The 25727-nt window shown below is 39.9% G+C and overlaps 2 protein-coding genes and 2 pseudogenes across 3 annotated transcripts in view; 3 read left to right on the forward strand and 1 right to left on the reverse strand.

The window, feature by feature from the left end:
* LOC139459485 (uncharacterized) overlaps window positions 1-7227 on the forward strand; it is a 30362-nt gene extending 23135 nt beyond the window's left edge. The window contains exons 8-9 of the mRNA XM_071240930.1: window positions 6538-6762; window positions 6971-7227. Coding sequence (XP_071097031.1) covers window positions 6538-6762; window positions 6971-7227 — 482 coding nt within the window. The remainder of the gene's footprint in view (window positions 1-6537; window positions 6763-6970) is intronic.
* Window positions 7228-13476: 6249 nt separating this feature from the next.
* Window positions 13477-25727, forward strand: part of LOC139458735 (acyl-CoA-binding domain-containing protein 6-like) — an 82695-nt gene continuing 70444 nt past the window's right edge. For both annotated transcript variants that reach the window (XM_071240139.1, XM_071240140.1), the window contains exon 1: window positions 13477-13622. The gene's annotated coding sequence lies outside the window, so the exon portion shown is untranslated. The remainder of the gene's footprint in view (window positions 13623-25727) is intronic.
* On the forward strand, window positions 14457-16706 carry LOC139458733 (putative nuclease HARBI1; annotated as a pseudogene).
* LOC139458734 (nuclear apoptosis-inducing factor 1-like) lies at window positions 16252-17970 on the reverse strand (annotated as a pseudogene).

Here is a 25727-nt window from a genome sequence, read left to right on the forward strand (position 1 = left end):
CCTTTGGAGATGTATAGTGAAGATGAAGCTGTGAAAGTCCTTGTCACGATACGTGTCAAAATATGAGTCTCATGTCGTGACTGTCCAGAGAAAGCTGTATCAAGTAGACTGACTTAGTGCTTGTGTTAGTATAGAAGCTTGCCCTCTAAAAGCAAGACAAAAGAATACTCTTGACCCTCACAATAAACAAAAGAACTTACCAGCCCAAGTTCAGCTTGGCGCAATCAGGCTGGAAACTTGTACCGTACATAATATAATAACATACACCAATTACACTGTCTAAAACCAATACCATATATATATATATACAGATAAATTATAGAAATGACACTGCCACAGCAATATTTCCTCTTGGCCACTATAATGGTTTCTTTACGATAGAAAGTATATATATGTAAAACAACATTATTGAATTGAACCTGACCTCAGTGGGGGGAGTGGTTTTAATCATAAAAGAGAGCTGACATTTTTCCAGTCACATTACAAATTATACATATGGACAGAATGTTGAAATTTTCTCACTATTTACTTAGACACAATTCAATATTTATTCTGTTTGCGGAGTAGATGTCATCATAGTCCTCCCCCAAGCAATAGTAATACTACCGGATGTCCATATGTAATTTCTAGTTTTTGGATGACATATTGTTCTCAGTAACCGTAATATGGAAATATATAGATAGTTGATTGGTTTTATATTCAAGTTGGGATTTCCGCTATTCAAAGTGTGCAGTGAGGCCGTCTTATCAACAGTCATTTCTGAGTCATGAATGCAAAGTATAATTAATTAAGTCTACTCTCATTTTTTTCAGTTATTTTTTAACTCTAACGTTAATATTCAAGATTTACAGTACATACTATTTAAAAGAAGTTGAAAGAACACCCGATTCTTTCATATGACCATGGTTAGTTATTAGACAAAACGATAGAGCGAGAAAGCGATATTTCCCATAATGCCGTACATTAAAACGGTTTTTGCTAATATTTAGTGATCCATTCCTGTAATTCTCACCACTATTTTGCCTCTCATGAATAGATTTTTCAAACATTTTGTAGTAGATAAATATGTTACAAATTCACACATATTTTTTTCTCGTTTAGCTTGTATATTTTCTTGTAGTGTAGTAAATACGCAAGATTCACAGAATACAGATAGTCACTGTTCATATTTTCATTTTGTTCATAATACAAAATGAACTTCGCTCGGTCAGATACCATAGAAAAGCCACTCGTGTCGTAGAAATGGTATCTAATGTGATGAGTGTAGTATTCTCTATGTCCCCTCTCGGCCAATATACATAAGCCTTACATGTATATTTAACATTTGTGACTAAAAAAATCCAACAGAGACACATCCACTTATATGTTATGTACAGAGTCATCATACAAAAAGAATGCTACAAATCTATGAGCCTGAATTGTTTTGAGAAAACCACATCGCAACAATGTAATTTTTGTGGCAAACAATTTTTTTCAACAGTCTGAAGCTGAATTATTTTTTTCAAGAATCTTCGGGAACAATATTAAATGATCGATCCCTAAATCCTGCGATTAACTTACCTCTAAAACATCATTGTCAAGAACCCTACATTTTGGCTGTCATCACACTACACAAATCTTTAGACTTTCAACAGACGTTCTCTTCACTGGCAGCTATCAATAATTATCAGCCTTTATAGTTTATTTTAAACCTATTTTATTCTCATGAAAAGGATTGGGCACAAGTTATCACAACTTAGAACGCCCTCTCCCGCCCTAGATTTACATGTCTGCTTATTTACATTAAATTAATTAAATGACAGCAAGGAAAGAAAAGAAATAGAGAAACGTATGTACATTCACATTGCTCTCTCAAACATTTTTGTTCTCTTTATATATGTATGTACGTTCCTAAAAGTGTTTTCGAATACATGATTAGGTAAAACTGCATTGCCAACTAGCATCGGGTCAATATTGACATCATAAGTATCTTTAACAATTAGCAATAGTGAGTGCATCAATTCGTTTCCAGCTGATTTAAAAAAAGGACATTCAATGAAAACACTGAAATGAATTTTCACATGGGCTGCCGCATCGGCATTTTGGATCCTCGTTTAAACCTTTTCTAAATAAGTAATTTTTAAGTCACTATCGTTGTTGTTGTTGTTTGTTGTTTAACGCCGCTGTCGGCAACATTCCAGCTGTATGACGGCGGTCTGTAAATATTCGAGTCTGGACCAGGCAATCCAGTGATTGACATCATGAGCATCGATCCACGCAATTGTGATTCGATGACATGCATCAACCAAGTCAGCGAGCCTGACCATCCGATTCCGTTAGTCCCCTCTTACGACAAGCATAGTCGCCTTTTACGACAAGCATGGGTTGCTGAAGACCTCTCTTCAAGTGTCAAATCACCATCACCATGTCTTTATTTCGTTTGTATTATGTTGATTTTCCTTAGACCATATGAGAAATATATAGATTTATCTGTTCCCAAACTTGATTAAATCGAGAGACGGTTTCAATATTCCTTTGCTTTATAGGTAATGTATTCCACAATTTTAAAGCGGATGGGGGGGGGGGGGGGGGGGGGGGGGGGGAAATAAATCTTAGTATTTCTAGCACACCTTTGTAGTTTGTCACACTGTCACATCTATGCTTTCCTTTAAGAGTCACAGATGCTTAGTATCTTACTTTGGTTGATTAAGGTTTTGATCACGTAAGAAAGTAACTAGTGACGTGTTATTGGAAGAATAGCGTCTCCATCTCCGTCGTCATCTTCAGCTCATAACAGTGCGGGAACTACAAGGTTTCCGGGGATCCACACCTGACCTAGCTGTTGGAAGTATTAGTCACCCTCTTGACGTGTCCTCTGTGTACCCTGCTCTCTGTGGTCTTGTTTAACAAGGTGCTTGATGTCATGAAAAAGGTTTAGACGTGATTGTGTTGACCCAAGGTAGTTGCATATCTGAATCCACCCCAACGATTACCTTCTGTCGTTTTGAATCTGTCCAGCATTACGGAGGAGGTGGATGCTATTAAGCAACATCAACACGTCCTGACCCGAAGCTTTCCCCGTCAAAGAGGCCAGAGTTGGGACAGTCAGATATACCGTCATAGATGACATAGAAGATATCACGTCCATGAATGGTATAGGGGTGCCGCACTATGAGACCTCGGATCGTGAGACCTCGGACCATCGGTTCCCGGGAAGATAGAGACATTGGTTTGGGGTTGCGCATAGCAGTCACGATAGGTCTCTGCGGGACCATGGATAATACCAGCCTACCTATCGTCCGGGGGACAGCAATGACAGATTGGATTGCGACTCGATAAGTGCGGTATGGTGGACGTTCAGACTTTGTGTCTTCCTTGGATCTGCAACCTAAAGTTGAAGAAGACTGTGCATCCCAAGCCAATTGGAGCTGCAAGAAGCTTAACAGTCAGTAAATGTGAGTACAGTTGAAAGCAGGCGTTGACATATCTTTGAACAGTTCACGAATGTGAAGGCAACGCCTGTTAACAGGTCTGACTGTCCTAGAATCGGAACAGACGTCTGTCTCACACCACTACCAGATTGTCCACAACAGGCCGCACGGTCCAAGAAGAGTCCTGTTTCTGCCTCGGTTTCAATGATAATGACTCACTCTCAGCTTTGTGAGATATTACGTGGGCACGGCACGGCACGGCAGCCGGGTTAACTTGTTTGAGATTGGGAAGTGCAGCATTCCGTTGGTGTGATCATCACCAGATCGGACACCATGATTATGTGAAATCATCAGGTTTTCATAATCTACGACATTGGCACAGAATTACACACTGTTTGACGAATCATGACATACACCATGGGATCCAGTCGGCTCATGATTCCCAACTGAGACACCGTCACCAGCCTCCTGAGTCTCCATTTTTCTGAGTTTTTGGACGAAGCTCGCCATCTCATGTCAAGAGAGTAGCTACATATGTTGGAATAAAACTGTTGTCTACCATGACCGAGTTACGGGTTAGTCTGATTTACAGTTGCTCGTCCGATTGGAATGTCCAGCCAATCCACTAAGTTACAGAGACAATATTTTCCGTCCAAGCTCAGATTAAGGCACATTTGAAACTAACCAGGATTGTTATAGCCAAACAGGGTCATGACACCTCATTTATTTAAGGACCAACTCAACACTATCAATTCGATTACAAGCGACGGAGAGGAGGCTACAGAGTGGATAGTCGATGTTGGCTGTCCAGGAACCCAATCAACAGGACTATATTTATGGTCTGAGATTCATGCTTACCAAGGTTTACCTAATGCCAACACCATGATCGATGGGAAGGGACCGGTTGGTAATATTATCAGTAATTGATAGGACAGCAGAATAGTGTGCTGCAGTTCACAAAGGGCCACACATGAAACAAAAGGATTTAGTTATGGGCATAAAAAATCATAGAGAGCGAATTATTTATGATGCGCAACCCGACAGTGGAACCACTTAACTGGGGAGTGAAGCATTCACTGAAACATTACTGACTATGTATGGAGCTTTATCTTCCATTCCTCAGTAATATCATGTCTCTGATTGGTTATTATGCGTAAACAAGATGTGCATTTGTTCATGGAGATGAAATTTTCTCAACAAGAAATATTGGTTTCGTGGAACGAAATACAGAAACTTCGCACTTCATTTTACATTTGCAATTACGAGTTTCTTGTGACTGTTCATTCGAATTGCAGCGATGTTCATCCGATTTGACCACACCTAACAAGTCTGTCTAGATGGATACATCAATTTTAATGTTTGTCCGATCGGGATAAGAAGCAGCTTACCCCAAACACGGCTTTTTTTATTTAACTTCTTTTTCCTCATGTTTCCTATGTCTATCAGAGGATCGTTATCTGAACATGCTCCAATGTGATATCGGCTCATCTGTGATGGTGGATATTTTGTGTTGGAGTGACGTTCCTACTAATCATGACTTTCAATAGAAGATTTCAGCTTTGTCACATGTTGGCGTGAATGAACTCAGTATGGTCATTTAGGTTGGTTATGCTGATATTTTTCAGCCAATAGTGCTGAAGTATCTCATTTGTTTTTATGGATCTCCTTTCCCTACCACAGTGGTGGCCTGCATGCAGAATGTAGGGGGAGTAACTTAACGTCTGTTTGCCACTTGCCTCGACAACAATCTCCTTGTATACGTCACTCCAGTAGCAGATCCACAAGCTGTACCAGTGGACACATTATTCAAGAGCTGGAAAGGGATGGTTGCCTACGCTTTCCCTCCGTGATCACTTCTAGAAAGAGTCTTGATGAAGTTGGAGGACACAGATTGTGTGCTGATCCTCATAACTCCGTTTTGGCGAAGCAGGCCATGGTTTACCAAACTGTTTCCCCAACTCATTGAGGAACCAATCAAACTACCACAACTGCCACAATCTTCTGCGTCAGCCCAGATTGGACATATTTCCACAGCCTTCATCTTCAAGGCTTAGAACCTATCACAGCTAAATTTAAATTAAAGCGATGACACGCCTCGGAGACCTTCTTCATCCGCAATAAATGACAATAGATGGGATAAGTTCTGCCAGAGGTGGAAAAGGACAATGTAACTATACCTAAGTTTCGTTATGGTACTGTAGAAGTCTATAGATCAGGAACCCAAACAAGTCCTTCCTTACGAAATTCACGGTTGTTTTATTCAAATGTACTTCTTGTAAGACTGTAGACATGTATATGACGTGTAAGACTGCAGGTTTATGCCGTGTAAGACTGTAGGTATATGTCGTGTAAGACTGCAGGTGTATGTCGTAAAGACTGCAGGTGTATGTCGTAAAGACTGCAGGTATATGTCCTTTAAAACTGCAGGTATGTGTCATGTTCGACTGCCTATATATGCCCTGTAAGACTGACGATCCGTGGTGGAAGAGGTCTTCAGCAACCCATGCTTGCCGTAAAAGGCGACCCTGCTTGTCGTAAGAAGCGACTATCAGGATCGGGGGGTCTGCTTGGTTGATGCATGTCATCGTATCCTAATTGCGTGGATCGATGCTCATGATGTCAATCACTGTATTGTCTGGTCCTGACTCGATTATTTACAGACCGCCGTCATATAGCTGGAATATTGCTAAGTGCGGCGCAAACCAAACCAAACCTGTAAGACTGCAGATATATGTCGTAAGGACTGCAGGTATTTGTCCTGTGAGACTGCATGTATATGTCGTATAGACTGCAGATATATGTCCTGTGAGACTGCAGGTATATGTCGAAAGGACTGCAGGTATTTGTCCTGTGAGACTGCAGGTATATGTCCTGTAAAACAGAATAAAAAAAATATGTTTGTGCACACAAATTACATGTAAATGCGGTATGATACCTCATGCATACAAATTGTGACAAAGTATAGTTTGGAAAATGGGATGCTTACGTCCTGTAATGTATTCTGCATCCATGCATGTCATGGGCAAACAAGAATTGTGGTTGTTGTTGCTGTCGGATATTTTGTTAAGTAGTGTCAGGTTTGTAAAAGCTGGCGTAATACTCATTCAGTAACATTTTGCTTTTTCAGGGTGGAACGAGTTATTGATCGCTGGTTTTTGTCACCGATCTACTGCCGTGACAGATGCTATCCTGCTGTCAACAGGGTTGCACGTTGACCGTGCAGCGGCTCACAAAGCTGGTATTGGGGCAATAATTGATCGAGTCCTGACGGAAGTGGTAGACCGCATGAAGGCCTTACAGATGGATAAAGCAGAGTTGGGCTGTATTCGAGCTGTCCTACTCCTCAACCCAGGTATTATGTTTGGAAAATGTTGACACAGAAAACACATGTCAATCTTCGTGTTGCCCTCCCTATATTTGCTTACTCTGTCCCTGGTCATGTTACTGATTGATTGCAATACATCAAATGTAACTTGTATAGCGTTGTTCATACCAGGAAAAAAAACATTTTTCGTGAGACGGTGACAATGATTGCCTGAAATAATGTGGGTATGATTCAGATGTGAAAGGGTTACAAGCACCTTCAACTGTCGAAAGACTACGCAGAAACGTGTATACATCCCTGGAGGACTACTGCCTGTCAAGACACCCACAACAACCTGCGCGGTTTGCCAAAGTGCTTCTTCGTCTGCCGGGATTACGCTCCGTCACCCTTGCCAGCATGGAACACCTCAGATTCTACAAAATGATGGCGGACATCCCTGTACACGTTCATATAATGGATATGTTGGAAGATCAACAGACGGACTTGTTTTAGTCTTCTAGAGTTTTGTCACTCCGAAGAATTAATGAATGCAGTTTGTAAATACTCATAACTATTAATGATAGTTCTAGTAAATAAACCAACAATGAGTTTGCTTTAGTTATGAACTTATTCTACTAGTTTATATCAAATAGTAGTTACAAGCCATCGAACAAAGTTATATTGGGATCATGTGGACGCTTTCCTTTAGGGATTAATGCCGTTCTAGAGTTATAGCCTACTGGATAAGAGTTTCTAGACAGCCTTCTTCAAGATATTCTAAACCATGTTATGATTTATTAAAGAAATATTAGAGATATTAACTTTGTTTCATTTGTGCAAACCACCCTATTCCAGTCTTATTTTGGACATGTTGGAAATAAAGATCTATTTCAGAGATGTAAAGACACTTACCAACAAGAGTGGTAGAACGATATGAGAGAGTTGAAATTCTTAAGTTACTATTCAGATTTCAGGTTTCTTATCACGCCAGCTATAAAAACATTAAAACTTGCGCCGGGTATTGACAAAATTTAAATGTAATTGTCAGGATTTGCATATCAGAGCTGCCGGAGTTTCTAAAACTCCTGAAACAGAAAATACTACCTTTTTTTACTGCAACCATGGTACAGAAGTTTAATGATTTGTACTGAATACAAACTTAAGAATATTTCCCCCCGTATTTTGTAATCAGGCCCTCGAAAGAAAAGTTTCTGATACCGATGACGATAGTCTCTTATTTAAGTTATCTCTATTATTGTATCATATATTTCGCAAGAGAACAGTCCGTTTGTGCACAAATGTCTTTTGTTACTTGCACGGCATATAAGGTGCGCTCATTGTAACATTTACGCCTAAATGTAGACATGATGTACTATTGGTCTTTTTGCCACATAATAATAAACGGTCTCACTGTCTGTCATATAATGGCGACAATAACCATTCTAGATTGAACAACGTGTAAATAAATTAGGGAATTTGTCATCCCTGTCACCTGCCAGGTGGCATCAGTCGTACCTTGTATGCATGGAAGAGTGATTCATTGTGACATGTGAAAACTACCATTCGTTACAGATTTAATAGAACTTGTTGCAAAGAGAGAAACATGTTTAACGAATGAGAATAAGGCCTTGTGGGAATTATTTGACTCACTTTGAGTTAGTATATGCAACCAAGGCCATTACTGGTTCTATAATGGTCAAATAGACATCGCCTCGATTATGTTTGTAGGTTTGTCAGCACCATACCCGTGCTCGTGGGTTTCACCGAAGTGGTAAACGTCTGAGACCTGCATCACTTTGGGCTTTCCTCCCACATTAAGCTTACACGCCGGGATATAACTGGAATACTGTTAAAAGCGGCGTTAAACCCAACTCACTCACTCAAATAGACATTAATTTATCCACCTGAAATAGAAATAAGAGATCAGTGACACCGCCTGATCTTTTTATATACGCACCGCTAAAAGATACGCGAACTATTGAAACATAGAGAAGTATGTACGTTATGAAGGTGTTTACAATGTGTACCAATAATGTATATTTTAAAACTTTTTATTTATGTTGCGTTTTCATTTTACAGTTGCGTATATTACACCCAGTTATTGTACTTTAAGAGAAGAGTAAATGACAGCTTGACCAGTACCTGTTGATTTACATTTGCAAAATATTTTGTTAGTGTATTGAGTAAGCTCCCATTGGATATCCTGGAAAGTTGGCATTTTGTGTTTAATTCTTTTGTCAAATATGGGTTTTTTCAGCACCAAGATTATGGTGTTTATAGGATTATTGTTTTGTAAGGTATGCCCGAGTAAGGTTCTTTTGAAATATGAATGTTTATTTTCCCTTTATTGAGAAGCGTCACTGTCCACATATCCCATTTAATAAAGTAGCAAATTTGGAGGTAGAATATGATGTAACATTTGGTTTTGGCACTGAAATGTGCATGACTTGCTACACCTAGACGGTATAAGATGTAATGTTTACGATCTGCTTCGCAGATTTCACTTAGCAGGAGTTCCCATTTTTGAAAGGGTTGATTCTTGGTAATTTGGTTGTCTTTAAGTATTTTATAGAAATATGGAGAATCTATCCTGGTTTATTACAATTGTAATAAATACAAATTGGGTAACTAAGTTTCTGAATGCCCTGTTTCCGACAGTATTGCTTAATGGACTGGATCAGACTTTGATATATAAGATAATTTATTTAAAGGTTGAATTTCTCCGTGAATTGTACAGATGAGAGAAAGTGTCCCTTTTCGTCAAAAAAAAAACGTTAATAAATCTGATGCCTTTTGTAGACCATGATTGGTAGACAACCGTTACTTCCCCAGGTGTATGTCATCATTTAACCAGACATGTTGTGAAAGAATGCCAACGGCAGGAATATTATTATTTTCTAGACCGTCCACAAAAGCCGTCCAAGACATTATATCTTCATATAACTTATTGTTTACTCTTGATATATATATGGCTTGTGCTTCTGGCTATTGATCTCGTAAATTTTTACCGCTTATTATAGGGGTATTTAAAAAGAATAAAAAACACCATTTAGAATTGGTAGAGTACCAATTAATGACAAAACTAACAATCAGTCAAGTGTTACCGCAGAGTGTCTGTAGTCTTATCACGATATGCTGCACGTGATTTCCAAACTTTATACACTAATCCTGCTCGAGACAAATTGTGCATTTCGGGTGATAGATATAGGACGTCACATGTGATGCGTTCATGAGCATCGGTTCACACAGCATAACAGTATGGTCATTTGTGCATCGAACCAATCTAATATCTCTTGAATATGAGTATGTCTTCATTTATTAACCAACATGTATGGTATTCGCGTTTCTTTTGGCGGTGAGTATATTCAAATCTTTGATTCAGAGGGACAAAACATTCAGAGGGACAAAAACTATCCCCAAGTCTGTCACAACACGGTGTAATATCACAACCCAAATATGGATTAAGAATATATCTATTAAATAAAGTTAAGAATTATGTTGAAAAAGACGTAGCTACGTACTCACACCCATTCCGCTACCTTCCACTAACTATCACCCTTCACACACTTCACACACACTGTCCCTCTAACATACACTTTCCAAATACTTAAGGTTACTCAACCCTACTATCAAATACACTGTTATTGCACTTATATCTCCTAAATCCCTACTAATACACCAATATATATATCATTGCATCAATATCAGAACATCAATACATCAGAACATCAATACCTCTCAACATCAACACCTTAATAAATTAACATCTTAAGGCAGTAATACTTCCAACACTTCAATACATGCATGTCAACAATCAGTTATCTCACATTATGTACACAAAATGTACAAAGTCATTTTCTCCACGCCTCCTTCCACGTCATCGCACTATACACTGTACAATGTTTAAGAGCCTCGCTCGCACAGGTCTCATTCAGTCCAGATTAGATTCTCATATTCTTGGCCATCCGTCGCCCAGGGGTCAGGCTTCATACAACGAATGTCGCTGCCTCCTCATATTACATACAAGTGCCCCTGGGTCCCCGGACACTATACAACAAACGTATACACGTAAGTTTATATCAAGTAACCATTCACCTTATATCGAGTATTACTCCGAATGGTACACAGTTATTCAACATACATATGAACATGGGAGCATGCTCAGAATAACTACACACGGTTATTCAACATATGAGCATGGGAGCATGTTCAGAATAACTACACACGGTTATTCAACATACATATGAGCATGGGAGTATGTTCAGAATAACTACACACGGTTATTCAACATACATCAAGCCTGTGCAATACTCAGAATAACTAAAAGTATCGAGTTATTCAACATACATTGAGCAAGTACTACCCAGAATAACCAATGTCAATATCAAAAGTAAATGTACATGATGATATTATTATCATTTTGGTGGTGGTTTTCAATACAACGACGACTGCCAAAACACGGCCAAATCAAGACTTTCTTTGTGTGAGATTTCTAAGATTTTGTTGACTTAATTCACGATGAATATACACTACAAAAGACATGTTCCTACATCCGTTTACTATTCTATCATTGCATATATATATATATATATAAACTATACAGATAATACATACATGATCAAGCTACAGGAATATAAGCATAAACAATATTCAAATAAAATGTAACTTACGCCACAAGATTGGGATAACACACCAAAACCGTCCAACCAAGGTTAATTCTCATAGACTGCCCTGAATTTTAGTTGACAGTCTTCTTAAATACCCATTCAATCACACAGCTCATACAACAAAAGACGTTCACTCCTGACCCAAGCAATCTTACATAACACCTTTAAAGCTCACAGCTTACATACAGTCCAACTACACTGTAATACATACAATCAAACCAACTTAAGAGAAATATATGCTTTGTGATCTTGACAAAGACTGTGTGACAAGAGGGATTCAACTTTCCAATTGCAGACATTTCCTTTATGTGGAGCAATATTCCAGTGGCGGCGAGGTAGTCTCGGGATTTGAAGCGTTTGCTCGTGATGTCGAAGACCCGGGTTCGATTCCTCTCGAGGTACAATGTGTGAAGCCCATTTCTGGTGTCCACCATCGTAATATTGTTGGAATATTGCTGATAGCCGCGAAAAACCATACTCACTCACTTACTCCATCTGCCCCAACCTTTGTGGTCTACTTTTTCACCACTTTTGAGCGTCATACGATTCTTGCACAAATGTTGTTTGATCAGGGTTACAACATTCAAGGCCACAGTAAAGTATGCAACACGATTTGGGGCGGACATGTGGAAGATATATCCGAATTTGATGCACCAGTGACAAAATGATTTGTTTGTTTGTTGTTTAACGCCGCACTCAGCAATAATCCAGCTATATGACGGCAGCCTGTATATAATCGAGTCTGGGCGAAACAAACCATGGCCAGTGATTAATATCATGAGCATCGATCTACGCAATTGGGATATGACATGCACCAACCAAGTCAGCGAGCCTGACCACCCGATCCCGTTTGTCGCCTCTTATACCACAGGCATGGGTTGCTGAAGACCTGTTCTAATCCGGATCTTCACAGAGAGCTTTTCCTTTGTTAATGACCTTAGTGTGGGTGGAAAACTTCTGTATATTCATGACTATATGCCGAGTTTGGAACATATTACGTAATGTATCAGTATTAATAGTTCAATTAGTCATGTGTAAGGAAATAGAATGTAATTACCTGTTTCCGGCGTAACGTTCTCCTCGACGTCTGTAGACTCGTACTCTTCTCCATCCCTTCGACAGAGGAGAAATCTTGATTCGTCGCTGAACCAGACATCTCTCCATCGCAGCTGAGGCCATACCCTGTGTTGACGACACCAATGCAGTCGTTGCTGACGATGTTGTCGGCTCAATATGACGCGTCGAACAGGACGTCTTGCTTGTAGACCTGCTGCTATTTAACGGAGGTCGGAGATTCTGCACATTCCGGGTATTTGGGATGCGGGTGAGTAGGCTGTGGTCGTCTTTTCACGTAGGTGGCGCAGTCGGATGTAGCGATCTTGCTTGGGGTCGGTTACTCTTGGTCGTCCCGACCTTGGCCGATCACGTGTTGACCCATGTTGAAACCGATCCCATAGCCTTGTAATGGTGCTGGGCGCTACATTGAAAACCCTGGCTACAGCTGATCGGGATTCCCCTGCCTACAAGCGGCCTATGACGTTGTTTCTTTGCACTTCTGATGATCTTGGCATGGTGTTGAACTATCACTGTTCGATTGACGCAGATGCCAGGCACTTAAAAATCCTGCACTATAATACCGTTCATAGTGCTGCAGCACGTGCAGTGGATGCAGCTCCATGGCCCTTTTGCTAATGAACTGTATGCGTTTTTCCGAATCGTCCGTGTTTCACGACTAATGGTTTGCATGTCCTTGTGGTCATTTTGATCCGTGAAATTTATCACTGAAACTATAACACATTAAACCTCTTCATTTTGCACCTCTTGGTCCACTAATTTTGCTCTTATGACCAAATATATTCGTTTCTTTTTTTGAAGACTATAAATGTATTGATTCAATTTGATACTCGGCGTATATATTGGAGTAGAGGCTAATTTCTAATGATAAACATGTTTAAAGCGATTAGCATTTCACATTTATTTGTGTTTACATGTGAACCTTTCAGTTTAATTTCATTGCTTGTAAAACGGTTTTCGCCTCGAAAAAGGAGCCGTTTTGACTGTGGTCGAGGTTCCGTTTTCGTTCGGTGACGTTTTGTAGAGGTGCCGTTTTAGCAATGATCTGCCTTCAGGTGGCTGATCAAATCAAAATATCGCGCATATTTTGTTCGTTTACTTATTCACTGGATGAAATAAGAACATTAGCAGAACGTCTGACGAAGATTCAGCCTATTTTACCACAAAGTAAGGCTTAACATCAGGTTTCAGTGTTTGCAATATTTGGCCGGTACCAGGCAGTAGGCTATTGCACCCAGTAGTTTCGTATCTAGTTTGCCCAGTTTGTGTATTTGTAGTTTGTATTGATGCCTAGATCGTTTCGTAACCAAGTTGTTTCGAATTCCTATGTAATTTAGTATCTCTTTATTCCTTCATAAGACAAGGTTATAAATGTATTTAACTCTATTGCAAATATGACTTTTTCGCGGAAGAAATTTCTATCGGCACATGGCCAGTAAATGTGGACCTGTTTGGTTACGACACATTTAGCCTGTGACTATTAGGCTAGGCCTCTTGTCTGCTAACAAACTCGTAGACTTCTAACAATCTCACAGATTTCGGCCTCGTCTACGAGTTTGTTGGTATAGAATATTAATGACATGGGCCTGTGTTTATAAAAAAAAGGTAGAAAATCATTGAGCATATGCAAATATTGGAACAGTATCAATCATGCCTTGGTGTGGAACTTCATCCTAGTAGCATGTTTAGTTACATTAGTTTCAAACAGAACAAAGAAAAAATAAAATCACTCAGTCTACACTGTTGTAAGTTTGTTTTGACAGGAGCATAGACATCAAACATGGTAGATGTTTGCCTCCCCAACAGTGCATTTTAACATGGTCATTCTTGACTATAAAACTGAATGGTTTTGGTAGCAGGTGTTCAGAACCCGGTTAACTCTTAACCAGCCGTTAAGTCAGTGTTAACTCTCCGTTAAATTTAACCAAATGGTTATGTTGTTTCCCAAAGCATGGTTATCTTTAACGACTGGTTAAACACCCATTAAAGTTAACACACCTCCCGACCTCCGTTAAATACTTAACACCTTGGTTATCTTTGAAACAAAATGGCGTTCATGGTTAGGCCTAGCGCCGCTTTCATGGTTCCAGAGGTTAATGCGAGACAACAGAAGCGATTCCGAGCTGTTAATTTTGCATTAATGAACTACACAGACAGTGAACTTCGTGATAGGTACAGATTTGGGCGGGAATCTATCAACTACATCGCCAATATACTGAGGGAAGATTTGGAGCGCCCTACACAACGTAGCCATGCTCTAAACGTCGATCATCAACTGATGATAGCTTTCCGTTTTTACGCAAGTGGTAGTTTCCTTCAAGTCATTGGTGAAATGATGGGTGGACAAAAGTACAGTTTCACGTGTCATAGTCGATGTGACTGATGCCTTGGTGAAAAGAAAGAACGCATATTCATAAAATGGCCAACACAAGAATGCTACATACGTCAGGTTCAAGACGGATTTTTCGCCCTTGGTGGTTTTCCGAGTGTCCTAGGTTGCATTGTTGGTACGCACATATGTATTCAGGCACCGACCAGAGATGAACCAGCTTACGTTAATCGGAAAGGATACCACAGTATCAACGTACAGGCAGTGTGTGACCACGAAGGTACGTCTTGTGAGATTAGAGTACTGTGCCTTTTTGCAATTAGAGTAGCTTCCCTTCCAAGGTCTATAAAATTCCGCATTAAAAAGATTCGGAATTAGATAAATAATGAAAGGTTTGCGTAAGTGCTCTCATTATTCTTAATAAATACAAATATTCTAGTCAGCTAACAAGGGATGTTTTTAAAGTTCTTTTCAGCTCTAAGCTGTGTCAAGAGACTGTAATTTTAAGAAAATATAGCTGTAAGAAGTTTGTAATATATAATATATATGCCTATAATAGAAAATCCATTAATCCATCACGAACATTGCTTATTTTTTTAAATTATTGTCTAATTTGTAGGTAAATTTACGAATGTGTGTGCTAAATGGCCGGGATCAACTCATGATAGCCACATATTTAGAACCTCTACTTTGTGTGAATATTTAGAGAGGTCGCACACTTCAATATCAGATGGCTTTCTATTGGGAGACAGTGGATATCCTTGCAGGCCTTTTCTCCAAACCCCATACATGACTCCACAAGGCAATGCTCAGCAGAGATACAATGACAGCTTGTGTGCTACAAGAGTTACAATAGAAAGAACATTTGGTCGATGGAAAAGACGGTTTCATGTATTTCATTCTGAGGTAAATATGCATAGTATATTTGTGTACTTAATTTGACCAATGTTTTACTTTTCTACATCTAATCTTGATTTTTTTCATCAATTTAAGGTTTGGAGTCATGGTGTTGTGTGTTCCAATGCTTCACGTTTTACATCGACCACATAGCAGAAACAAATAATTTTCCAAGAATCCTAACTAACATATCTAATTACTAGTAATTATATGACTAATTCAAAGAAGCAAACAAATTGCTTCTAAAATGTAGATTTTAATGTGACATTCTGTATTTATGTATGTGACACAAATATTTCTTGTTTATTCAACAGATAAGGATGAGTCCACACCGTGGGTGTCAGATTGTCCTTGCCTGTGCTATCCTCCACAATATATCCATATTACTAAATGTGCCATTACAAGATGACAACGACAACCCAGATGAACAGCCAACAGTGGACACATATGGCGGAAGGCATGATGGACGAGGCAATAGAGATCATATTGCCAATACCTTCTTCTCCAGCTAATAAACTACGAACAGAGGACACAAGAATTAAATATAGTGATAATGAAACTGCAGGTTTATTACATCATAGAAAGTAACAGTTGAGATGGACTGAAATTGTCAATATCATAACGTTGCAGTATTTGCTCAAGGAGTTGAATTTGTAGCTTAAGTTTCTTTTTTTCCAATTCCTGTTTTTCAAGCTCTCCTGATAGAACTCTTTCCTGTAATTGATAGACTCTTTCTGAACAACTGAGTTTTGTACTTTCTTTTCTGTACTTGAGTTGCCTGGCTGGACGTCCGTCATCAAGTCTTGGTGCTGCTTCACTGTGCTCTGTTTCTTGAGATTCTCTGACTTCAGGACTTTGTGATGTTGGGGTTGAGGTAGTAGCTGCTGGAGTAGGATCTGTGGCACCAGTTGGCAACCCAGGATCAGCCACTGATGAAAGTTCAGCACAACCTGGAGGAATAAACAATTATCAATATAAATATTTATGGTTTTGTCTGTGTTTCTATTAGGGATTACGGCTTAAGAATACTTATATACGGATCTACTCTTGTTTTAATCATTTATGATTAAGAGAAAGACAATATACTATAAATGTTATTGGCTTTTAATGTGTTGACTAACATCAACAGAATATTCACTTCATTTCAAATTCAGGAGACCGAAATTATCTTGACTGTGTCTTTATGGCTCTGACTATTCGTTTCGTCTTAATGTGTGTATCTGAATTATTCATTTTGTTATATTTTCATTAAATTCATTTTACTACCGCTTCACAATAATTTACCTTACTGACCTTGACCTCTACATATGGAGGAGCGAAAGCGTGCTCATAAATAATCTTTGCTCACAGATGAATTTGTGAAATTTAAACGTGACCAAGTCAGGTTTGTCAGAAGTTTTTGGAATAGCATTACTTTACGTATCCACTGTTACAGCAGATATCCCGCTCTTGCTAAAACAACAGGCTTTGGACTCAATGTTGACACTACAGAAGAGAAATTGCGTCATATTCCGTCGCCTGATGTTGTGTTCAACAATCTTATATTCGTTTCTACAGTTTACAGCATCGTGGACTGGGTTGATATAATAATAATACTCGTGAATCTCACGTGAATAGTAAAAGTTCATACAATGTTGGCTGCCTTGTTCAGATATTGTAGAGATGGGAGTCAAACACATTCTTTCGAAAAAGTTCAAGGTCATGTCTAAATATAGAAAAGGGATATTCCGTGTCAACATAAACAGACGACTTTCGAACGTATGAAAATGAGTAGGCCCCTTAGTTCAATTCCATAGATGTACACTTATTCCAGCACAGATTGACAGCTTTTATAAAATATGTTACTATGAAAGCACTTACTTGGAAGAATTTCCAATTCTAAGCCCCCTGATATCCCGCTGAAACTTGCTGAATCTTGCATTATCTCAATAATTCGAGAAGTAGCCTGACTTGGTTCGGATGCTGGGGCCCCCCTCTGGTCTTCCTCTGTTGCAGCCTGTAGTCCGTGAAGGTTTTCTTGGCCTTTCTTGTCATGTTGCTCCATTTCTCCTTCACCTTGTCCACGGATCGAAGCGCTACGCCCTTCATGTTGACTGCCTTGGTGATAGCCATCCAAATAGCAGACTTCTTCTTATTTGTAACTTCACTGCTCAGTTTTTCATGAAGTACTTGTGAATTACTCTCCACCATTGACTGGATGATATTTTCTTCATCCACAGAAAAATTCCTGTTTCTTTTCTTTCTCATTTTCCTTGGAGTTTCTTCTGTCATCGACGCTGTTTCGGCCATTATTCGATACGACACAGTGACGGAAGTACTAACGCTTGGAATTCTGGGATAATATTTAACCTAATCAGTGCTTTAACCAAGATGTTAAAATTTAACCGAGTGGTTAGCTAACCTCATGGTTATCTATTGATCCTGCAACAGTATTTTAACGGCTGGTTAACTAACATGTGGTTAAATATTTAACGGTTGGTTAGGAGTTAACCTGGTGTTAAAATAACCGGGTTCTGAACAACCGGGCCCAGATTGCAACTGTTCATGTTTTCACATTAGTGAAATGCTGTGACTTGTCAAACAATCTGAATAAATCATGCCAGGTGGCAGTAATTTTGTAATTGGCAATAGTTATGATTGTAAGTGGCAGCAGGTTTTTGAAGGTGCGGGAAGGAATTTTTGCATTGACCTTGACCTTGTGTATATCCCAAACTCTGTCCCAGCACTTGGCACCCTTGTTACCCTTCAGGTATATAGAGAGCTTTGCTGTGAGGAGCTTGTTACAGGCTTGTTTACAGTCATCAACTTCCGGCATAAACTGGGGGCACAGGTAGCCCAGTTGTCTAAGGTGCCAGCATTACTATGCAGAGTTGCTTCCCTTGGGCACACCGGAAACCTGTTATTGTGGGTTAGCAACTCAGTTTGCCCTGATTATGTTTCTCAACTTGTCAGCACTATACCCATGCTTGTGGGTTTAACCAAAGTGGTGAACATCTGAGACCTGCATCACTTGTGCTTTCCTCTCTAATTACATCCGTGTATATCTGGGTTAGAATGGGTCTTCAACAACCCACGCTTGTCCCCCATGAAGATCCAGGGATAGAACAGGTCTTCAGCAATCCATGCTTGCAGTAAAAGGCGACTTTGATTGTAGTAAGGGGCGACTAACGGGATCGGGTGGTCTGGCTTGCTGACTTGGTTGATGCATGTCATCGTATCCCAATAATGCGGATCAGCTCATGATGTCAATCACTGGATTGTCTGGTCCGGACTTGATTATATACAGACCACCAACATATGGCTGGAATAATCCTGAGTGTGGCGTGAAACAACACACAGACAAATAATTCCTCCCACATTAAGCTGACATAACTGGAATACTGTACAAAGTGGCGTTTAACTAAACTTACTCACTCCAGCATAAACTACTTTGTGTGAGATGCTTTGAGGTAGCATTTTCAGAAGACTGGCTGTACCTAGGTTAGTGCGAGACGAAGGCGATTGGAGGCCTTCCTTCTACTTATATCTCGTGTACTTGCCCAGTTGCGGATGGTACCTGTTAGTAAACAGCAAATTTCAGTGTGCTTCCAACACTGTTTCCTTGACTCAATAACAGCACATACCTCTTTCAAGACATTCAACTGTGACAAATTTAAGACGTTCGTCAGTGAACTTTTAATGGCACTCATATGTTTTTTGCTGCTGCAACATATTTGACTCATTGTATAGGATTTTGGTGATTCTAAACCTAATGTAGTATATACAATTTGTTGAGTGTTTAGTGATTTTCTGTGGTTATTTACTGACTTTAAAATCAAATTCTGCACCAATTACTAGGTTAACTCAATTGAGAATCAATGCGTAACAGCAACTGGGGGCTTGTCTGTGATCTGAATTAAATTTGCTGCAAACTCTACACTTGAAAACAAAACATTTTTCAGTGTGTTCAGTCTGTCCACATTCCTTTTGCACAGGACTATTCTGAAATGAGTAACTGCAACATAGAGTTTAAGTTGAGACATGCAGAGCTCGCGATAACTTTTTGAGCAATTGAGTTTTTACTCTAGGGTTTCTATTTTATTTGGGTTATAACATTTTTCATTTGGTAACCAATATTATTTCACAAAAAAAATGAAATAATGTTTTAGATGTATATAACTGTTCTAAATATTCTCAACCACAAAAGTTCCTGTGACACCAATATTTTAGTGTAAAGTTTGGTAGTACATGGATGGAGTCACAAAAACACAACTGCTACAGAAAAGCATGCAAAAGTGGACTTTTATGCAAGCCCCATGCATTTCACAACCAAGAATGGGTTTAAAAACGTGCGTTTAAGGGATTCCATATGCATTGTTTTAGCATCATGCTGACTACAACCACTCAGAAAAACAACAAATTTACACAATTATTCAACATCACAAAATGCCATGCCTGTCCGAAAATGAGCACCATTTGGTGTTTATGGCAACGTTGGCAACAGCCGAATGCAGTCAGAGACCATCCTCGGAGTGGCAGGCCACACGTAACCAATAATTGACAAGACAACTGGATTCAAACAACACACCTACTAAATCGATTCCAGCCAGCAACAATGACTGCAAGAAGCATCCCTGGCCTTCGACGAATATCTTCACTAACTGTACATCGCCACCTCAGATGTGCAGGGATTGTCGCCAGAAGACCCGACAGACATCCCATTTTGACAGGAAACCACCATCAAGCACGTCTACAGTGGTGCAGCGTCTATGTTGGACGGCCATGCAGTGGGGACAAGTTCTATTCACTGACGAGTCTTGTTTTCACCTCAGCCACAGCGATGGACGGATTCAAGTGTACCGACGTCGAGGTGAACGTTACGTCATTCATTGTGTCATGGAAGAAGATCTGTGTGGGGGCGGCCATGTTATGGTATGGGGTGGGATTACAGCAAGACCTGTTTGATAGCGGTAGAGGGAAATCTCAATGGACAGCGCTACCGTGACGAGATCATCGGCCCTGGTCTATCGTCTTTGCGTCATCATGGCCCAGGCATTACCTTTCAACATGACCACGCCCGGCCTCATATTGCTCTACTTGTTCAGGATTCTCTTTAACAAAACAACGTGAATGTCAACCCCTGGCCAGCTCACTCCCATGATCTCTCACCAATCGAGCACATGTGGGATGAGATGGATCGACGCCTTCGACGTCCACCACGTGTTCCACAGACACTCCAGGAACTTCGAAACATGCTCCAGCAGATATGGACAGATATCCCAAAGGGCTTTGCAATGCCTGGTCCATTCCATGAGACGAAGATGTGTTGCTTGCATCACAACCAGAGGTAGACACACACGCAATTGATTTGTAAATTGACATTTTGGCATGTTCATGTTTTTTTTTAGATTACACATTTTCTGAAGTCAGTATGGTAAATAAAACCATTTGAACACTTACAGGAGTCTTTTATCTGTTGCAAACCGAAATTGTTTCAGATTTGGTGAAAAACATAACTTTGCATTAAATCTTATTGAATGTCACAGGAACTTTTGTTGTTCAGTATATATATTCTTGATTAGCTCATAATTGTGTTTCCAAAATTAGCTCCATTGTATGCATGATACAAAAGCTTCATTGGGTATTTACGTGTGCAGTTTTTATGCATTGGAGTTTTTCATTTAATGCACATGTTTTTGTACGCAAAATGATTGAAAGAAATTGGGTTTTGAATATTTTTTGGGAGTATTTTACGCAAATAAGCAGCTTATCTGTAGCTCTGTTGTTGAATGAGGAGCGTCAAGGTTTGGAAAAAATCAGAAACTGTAGCTAGATGCTATAACCTTGATGCCAAGTCTACACTCCACATTTATGTTGGTTCAAAACATACTGGTGGAAATGAATAACTGAACACTAAATCTTTGGACACTTCAACATGATATGCTAATTTGGTTCCCAGCCCTGTCTACCAAATACGCGTTGAAAACAATGCACACAAACACATCTCAACATTTGATTCTGCCATGTGTTGATTTGTATTGTTGCTATTTCAAACTGACTGACAGTAAATCCTATTTCCCTGTGGTTTTTACTGTTCCCTTATTCGTTTCCATCAGTAAATGATGAAGTAAAAAAGGACCTTTTTGAAGGCTTATGAATATCCCACTGAGGCATACAGTCAAAGAAGAGGGGTGATTTCAATACAGATCTTGATTATCGATCAGATCGTCTTGACAGGGTGCTGCCATTTTGTTTGAAGCAAATTCAAGTGATAAAAGAGGTGGAATGAGATTGGTCAGTTGGAGGGATATAGAAAGGGCATAACTCGTTATAGCCACTGGCGGCGTTATGATCGAGCCTGGAAATTCCAGCCCATTTCGGCAAGGGTGGAAACAGGACTTCCTCAGGAAGGTGAAGTGGCGTTTGCAAGGGAAAGAATGTTTGTCAGGATTGTAGTTGAGGCAGCTGTTATTGTCAGACGACTTCACGCAGTGTGGGCATGCTGAGATTGAGACTTAATTGTTTGAATAGAAGATAGATCAGTTACATCAGGCTGCAACACTGACATGATTTGGTAACTGACACAAGTAATTTCAGGCAGTACAATTACTCTCCAAGGAATGGCAGGTGTACTCTCAGGTCAAGTCAGTTGAGTAATTCAGTTCAGGAAAAGGGGGCTTGGTTGGCCCAGTCGTCTAAGGCACCACTATTGCAGTGCAGAGTTGCATCCCTTGGGCACACCAGAATCCCGGTTCGCCTCAATTATGTCACTAGTTTTGACGGCAAGATATCTGAGCTTGTAGGTTTCACCAAAGTGGTAAACATCTAAGACCTGCAGTGCTCTACAAAGAAACTGCATCAGTGGAGACAGGGAAAGGGACACCTTCAGCATAAAATCATGGGGTCATTTTCAAAACTAATGGGAACACACTCTGAGATATCATATTAAATTTAAACTCCATGGTTTGCAGTTCCATAGCCGTCGCTGAAAATTTATACCTTTCCTCAGTTTGTCACCATGGTCTCTGTCTGGAGAGCCATGCAAAACTTTCTGTGTATTGCCAACATAATTTTATGGTCAGCGATTTTGCAATTTTGAAGCAGAGACATCTTTGGACTATGACTGCTGTATTTGCAAAAATATGTAAACTCGAACCCGGCAAGACTCTGCCTCAGCAGAACACAGCACCTGTATCCCTTTGGGCTTTCCTCCTGCATCAAGCAGGCGGTTGGGTAGCCTAGTGGTTAAAGCGTTTGCTTGTCACGCCGAAGACCCGAGTTCCGATTCCCGACATTGGTACAATGTGTGAAGCCAATTTCTGGTGTCCCCAACTGTGATATTGCTGGAATATTGCGTAAAACCATACTCACTCACTCACTCTCACATGAAGCTGACATGCCATGATATAACTGGAATACTGTTCAAAGCAGCGTTAAACCGAACTCACTCAGGTCAGGAATGGTCAGCTACTTCAGTTCAGGCATGTTTGAATCCTAGCAAGTCGGGTAGTTCATTCCCTAGGAAATACAACACCCGAGTTGATTTGAAACAAGATTGAGGTTTGACGTCAGGTGTTAGATGTAGGTATGACACCCATTCTGGAATTATTGATAAAAAATGGCAACATGGTGTTTGTTTTAAAAAACAACCCATTCTTACTTCTTACTCAGTCACGACTGACACCCAGCGTAACTGGCATTTCCATAACATCACAGTCAAGAAAAACATATATACATGCCTGTAACTAAGGATATGTTGTACACAGTGTGAAATGGAACTGTAATTACAAAGCACGCAACCATGCATGCAACCAGTTATATATCTGAATGTAGACTGCTATAGTAACCTCATGACCAAGGTATTGTCACATGCAGGCCATTAGGCCAGTCCCAGCCTATTTCTAATGTCATTACAACTGAGAATGAATATGTTTGTGGTGTTCATCTACTAGGGCCGGGACGAGTCCAATATATAGATATACGAATAAAACGATGTGGTCATTCATACACTGAAGTTGACCGACGTTTTAGCTTTGTTCAAACATACATAAGTCAGAAGGAATGTGTTCATAGTCATGAACAAATCCAAACATTAGAGACTTCAAATTGTCGAGTAACCATGCATGTAGTTATATTGTGAATTTTTGTCATGAAACAATATATCACAGGACTAACCACGGGTCAGGGTAGTCCTGTCCTACTCAGTACCTACCCTACCCGAGTACCCGAGTTACCCGTCCCAGCCCTATCATCTACTGCTGTTGTTAAGGAATCTAGCTTTTTTGTTTCAAAAGGTTTTGTGTTGCTGAAATGTGATAAATCCATGTTACGACCCATTACCATTCTGAGGGACACAGGGGCACTCCAGTCTTTGTTGTTGGAAGGTGTCTTGCCATTTTCAGCTGTGTCTTCTGTCATCTTTATGCACCTCTCCATGTTGCTGATTTGCTGTCAGGTTTGGTGTGTAGTTTTGTGAAAGTTGGTGTCAAGAAAACTGTCCCAGTTCCAGGACTTGTCTTGCTTTTCAATGACTTTGTGCTGCTAGCATTGAGCTATGCTCTTCAGACATCACTGAATCACTTCAGGAATATTTCCAGTTATATTTCACTCGTTCTATGACTGTTTCTCCTGTCAGATGCAGTTCTGAGTTTACGAGGCTTAAGCTTTGACGTTTGACCCCAGAATAACAGCAACAGTTGTCATATTTATTTCAAAAGTTTGTCCATTTGTTTCCAGATGTACCTGGTCAGGCCCTCGTTGTGTTCTTGTCATGTGATTAGTCAAGGTCAGGTCCAAAAGTAAAGATTTGCAAAATTGTACAATTGGTTGTATCAGTGCCAATAAAATTTTGCTAATTAAACATGTATTTTATGTTCATTTAACATGTTTATTAGAATGTTTGTATGAACTCTTTTATCCTTGAAGTTGTCCATTTTAAAGAAAGTTTTCACTATGTTCCTACTTTCCTCCCAGAAAGGGGGAGTGATATGTGGCAGTCTATAGGCAGTGGTGGTGATTGCAAGTGGCAGCAATTTATTGGAGCTGCTCATGTGATATAAGGTTTAGCAATGCCTTTGAACTTGTGGTTAATTATATTCCAAACTCTGTCTCAGCGCTGGACACCTTTGGTACCCTCCTGGTTCCAAGGGTTCCTGTATGAGGAGCTTGTTACAGGCTTGTTTACAGGTTTCTTCTTCTGGCATAAATGACATTGTTTAAAACGCTTCAAGGGTAGCACTTTCTAGAAGTGTAAGCACCATGTGATGATGCTGTTTACCAAATGCAGAATTTGCAACAGGGGTATGTTATTACATTCCTCCTGAAGGGTATATTCACGTTCCTGTATCTGGTATGGGTGGTTCCCTAGCCCTCACACAAAAACTGAATTCATCTGGACTTCTTTCTCCTTGGCTAGGTGTGTTGTAAACTAGGGCTGGGACGAGTCCAAATCTACTACCCAGGTATCCGACCCCCTATTACCTGACCCTACCCTGGTACCCGCAGCAGGTCTCAAGAGTTGGGAACAAGATGTCTGATTGGGAATTGTTTCACCACAGCCCACGCAGTAACTATTTAGATACATGTATCATACGATCTGATCATGCGTACATGGAAGTTGACTGAAGCGTTATCTTTATTCAAACATATGCAGGTCAAAAGGAATGAATGTATCGTCAGAAAGAAATGCGAACATTAGCGACATGTAGTGTAACTACTGAGCTATAGTGAGTTTTTGTCATTAAACAATAATTCCCATGGCTAACCATGGGTCTGGGTAGTCGTGCAGGTACCTGGTCCTACTCATGACCCACTCAACCTGAGTACCCGAGTTACCCGTCCCAGCCCTATTGGAAACATCATAAGATCACATGGTGCTTACACTATCTATTGACAACAACAGTGTGTGTTTGTCAGAAGATTAAGCAACATTTTTTTTATGACTGAAAGCAAACAGGACCCCAAACATTACACATGGGCCCATACATAAATTGGGTTTAAAATGATTGAAAATGTGAAGCACTGGTCAGCTGCAGTTTTTACTTAGGTGTAAGTGCAAATGAACATCA

This window comes from Haliotis cracherodii, unplaced genomic scaffold (assembly GCF_022045235.1).
Source record: "Haliotis cracherodii isolate W230 unplaced genomic scaffold, xgHalCrac1.p SCAF_13, whole genome shotgun sequence".
Lineage (NCBI taxonomy): Eukaryota > Metazoa > Mollusca > Gastropoda > Lepetellida > Haliotidae > Haliotis > Haliotis cracherodii.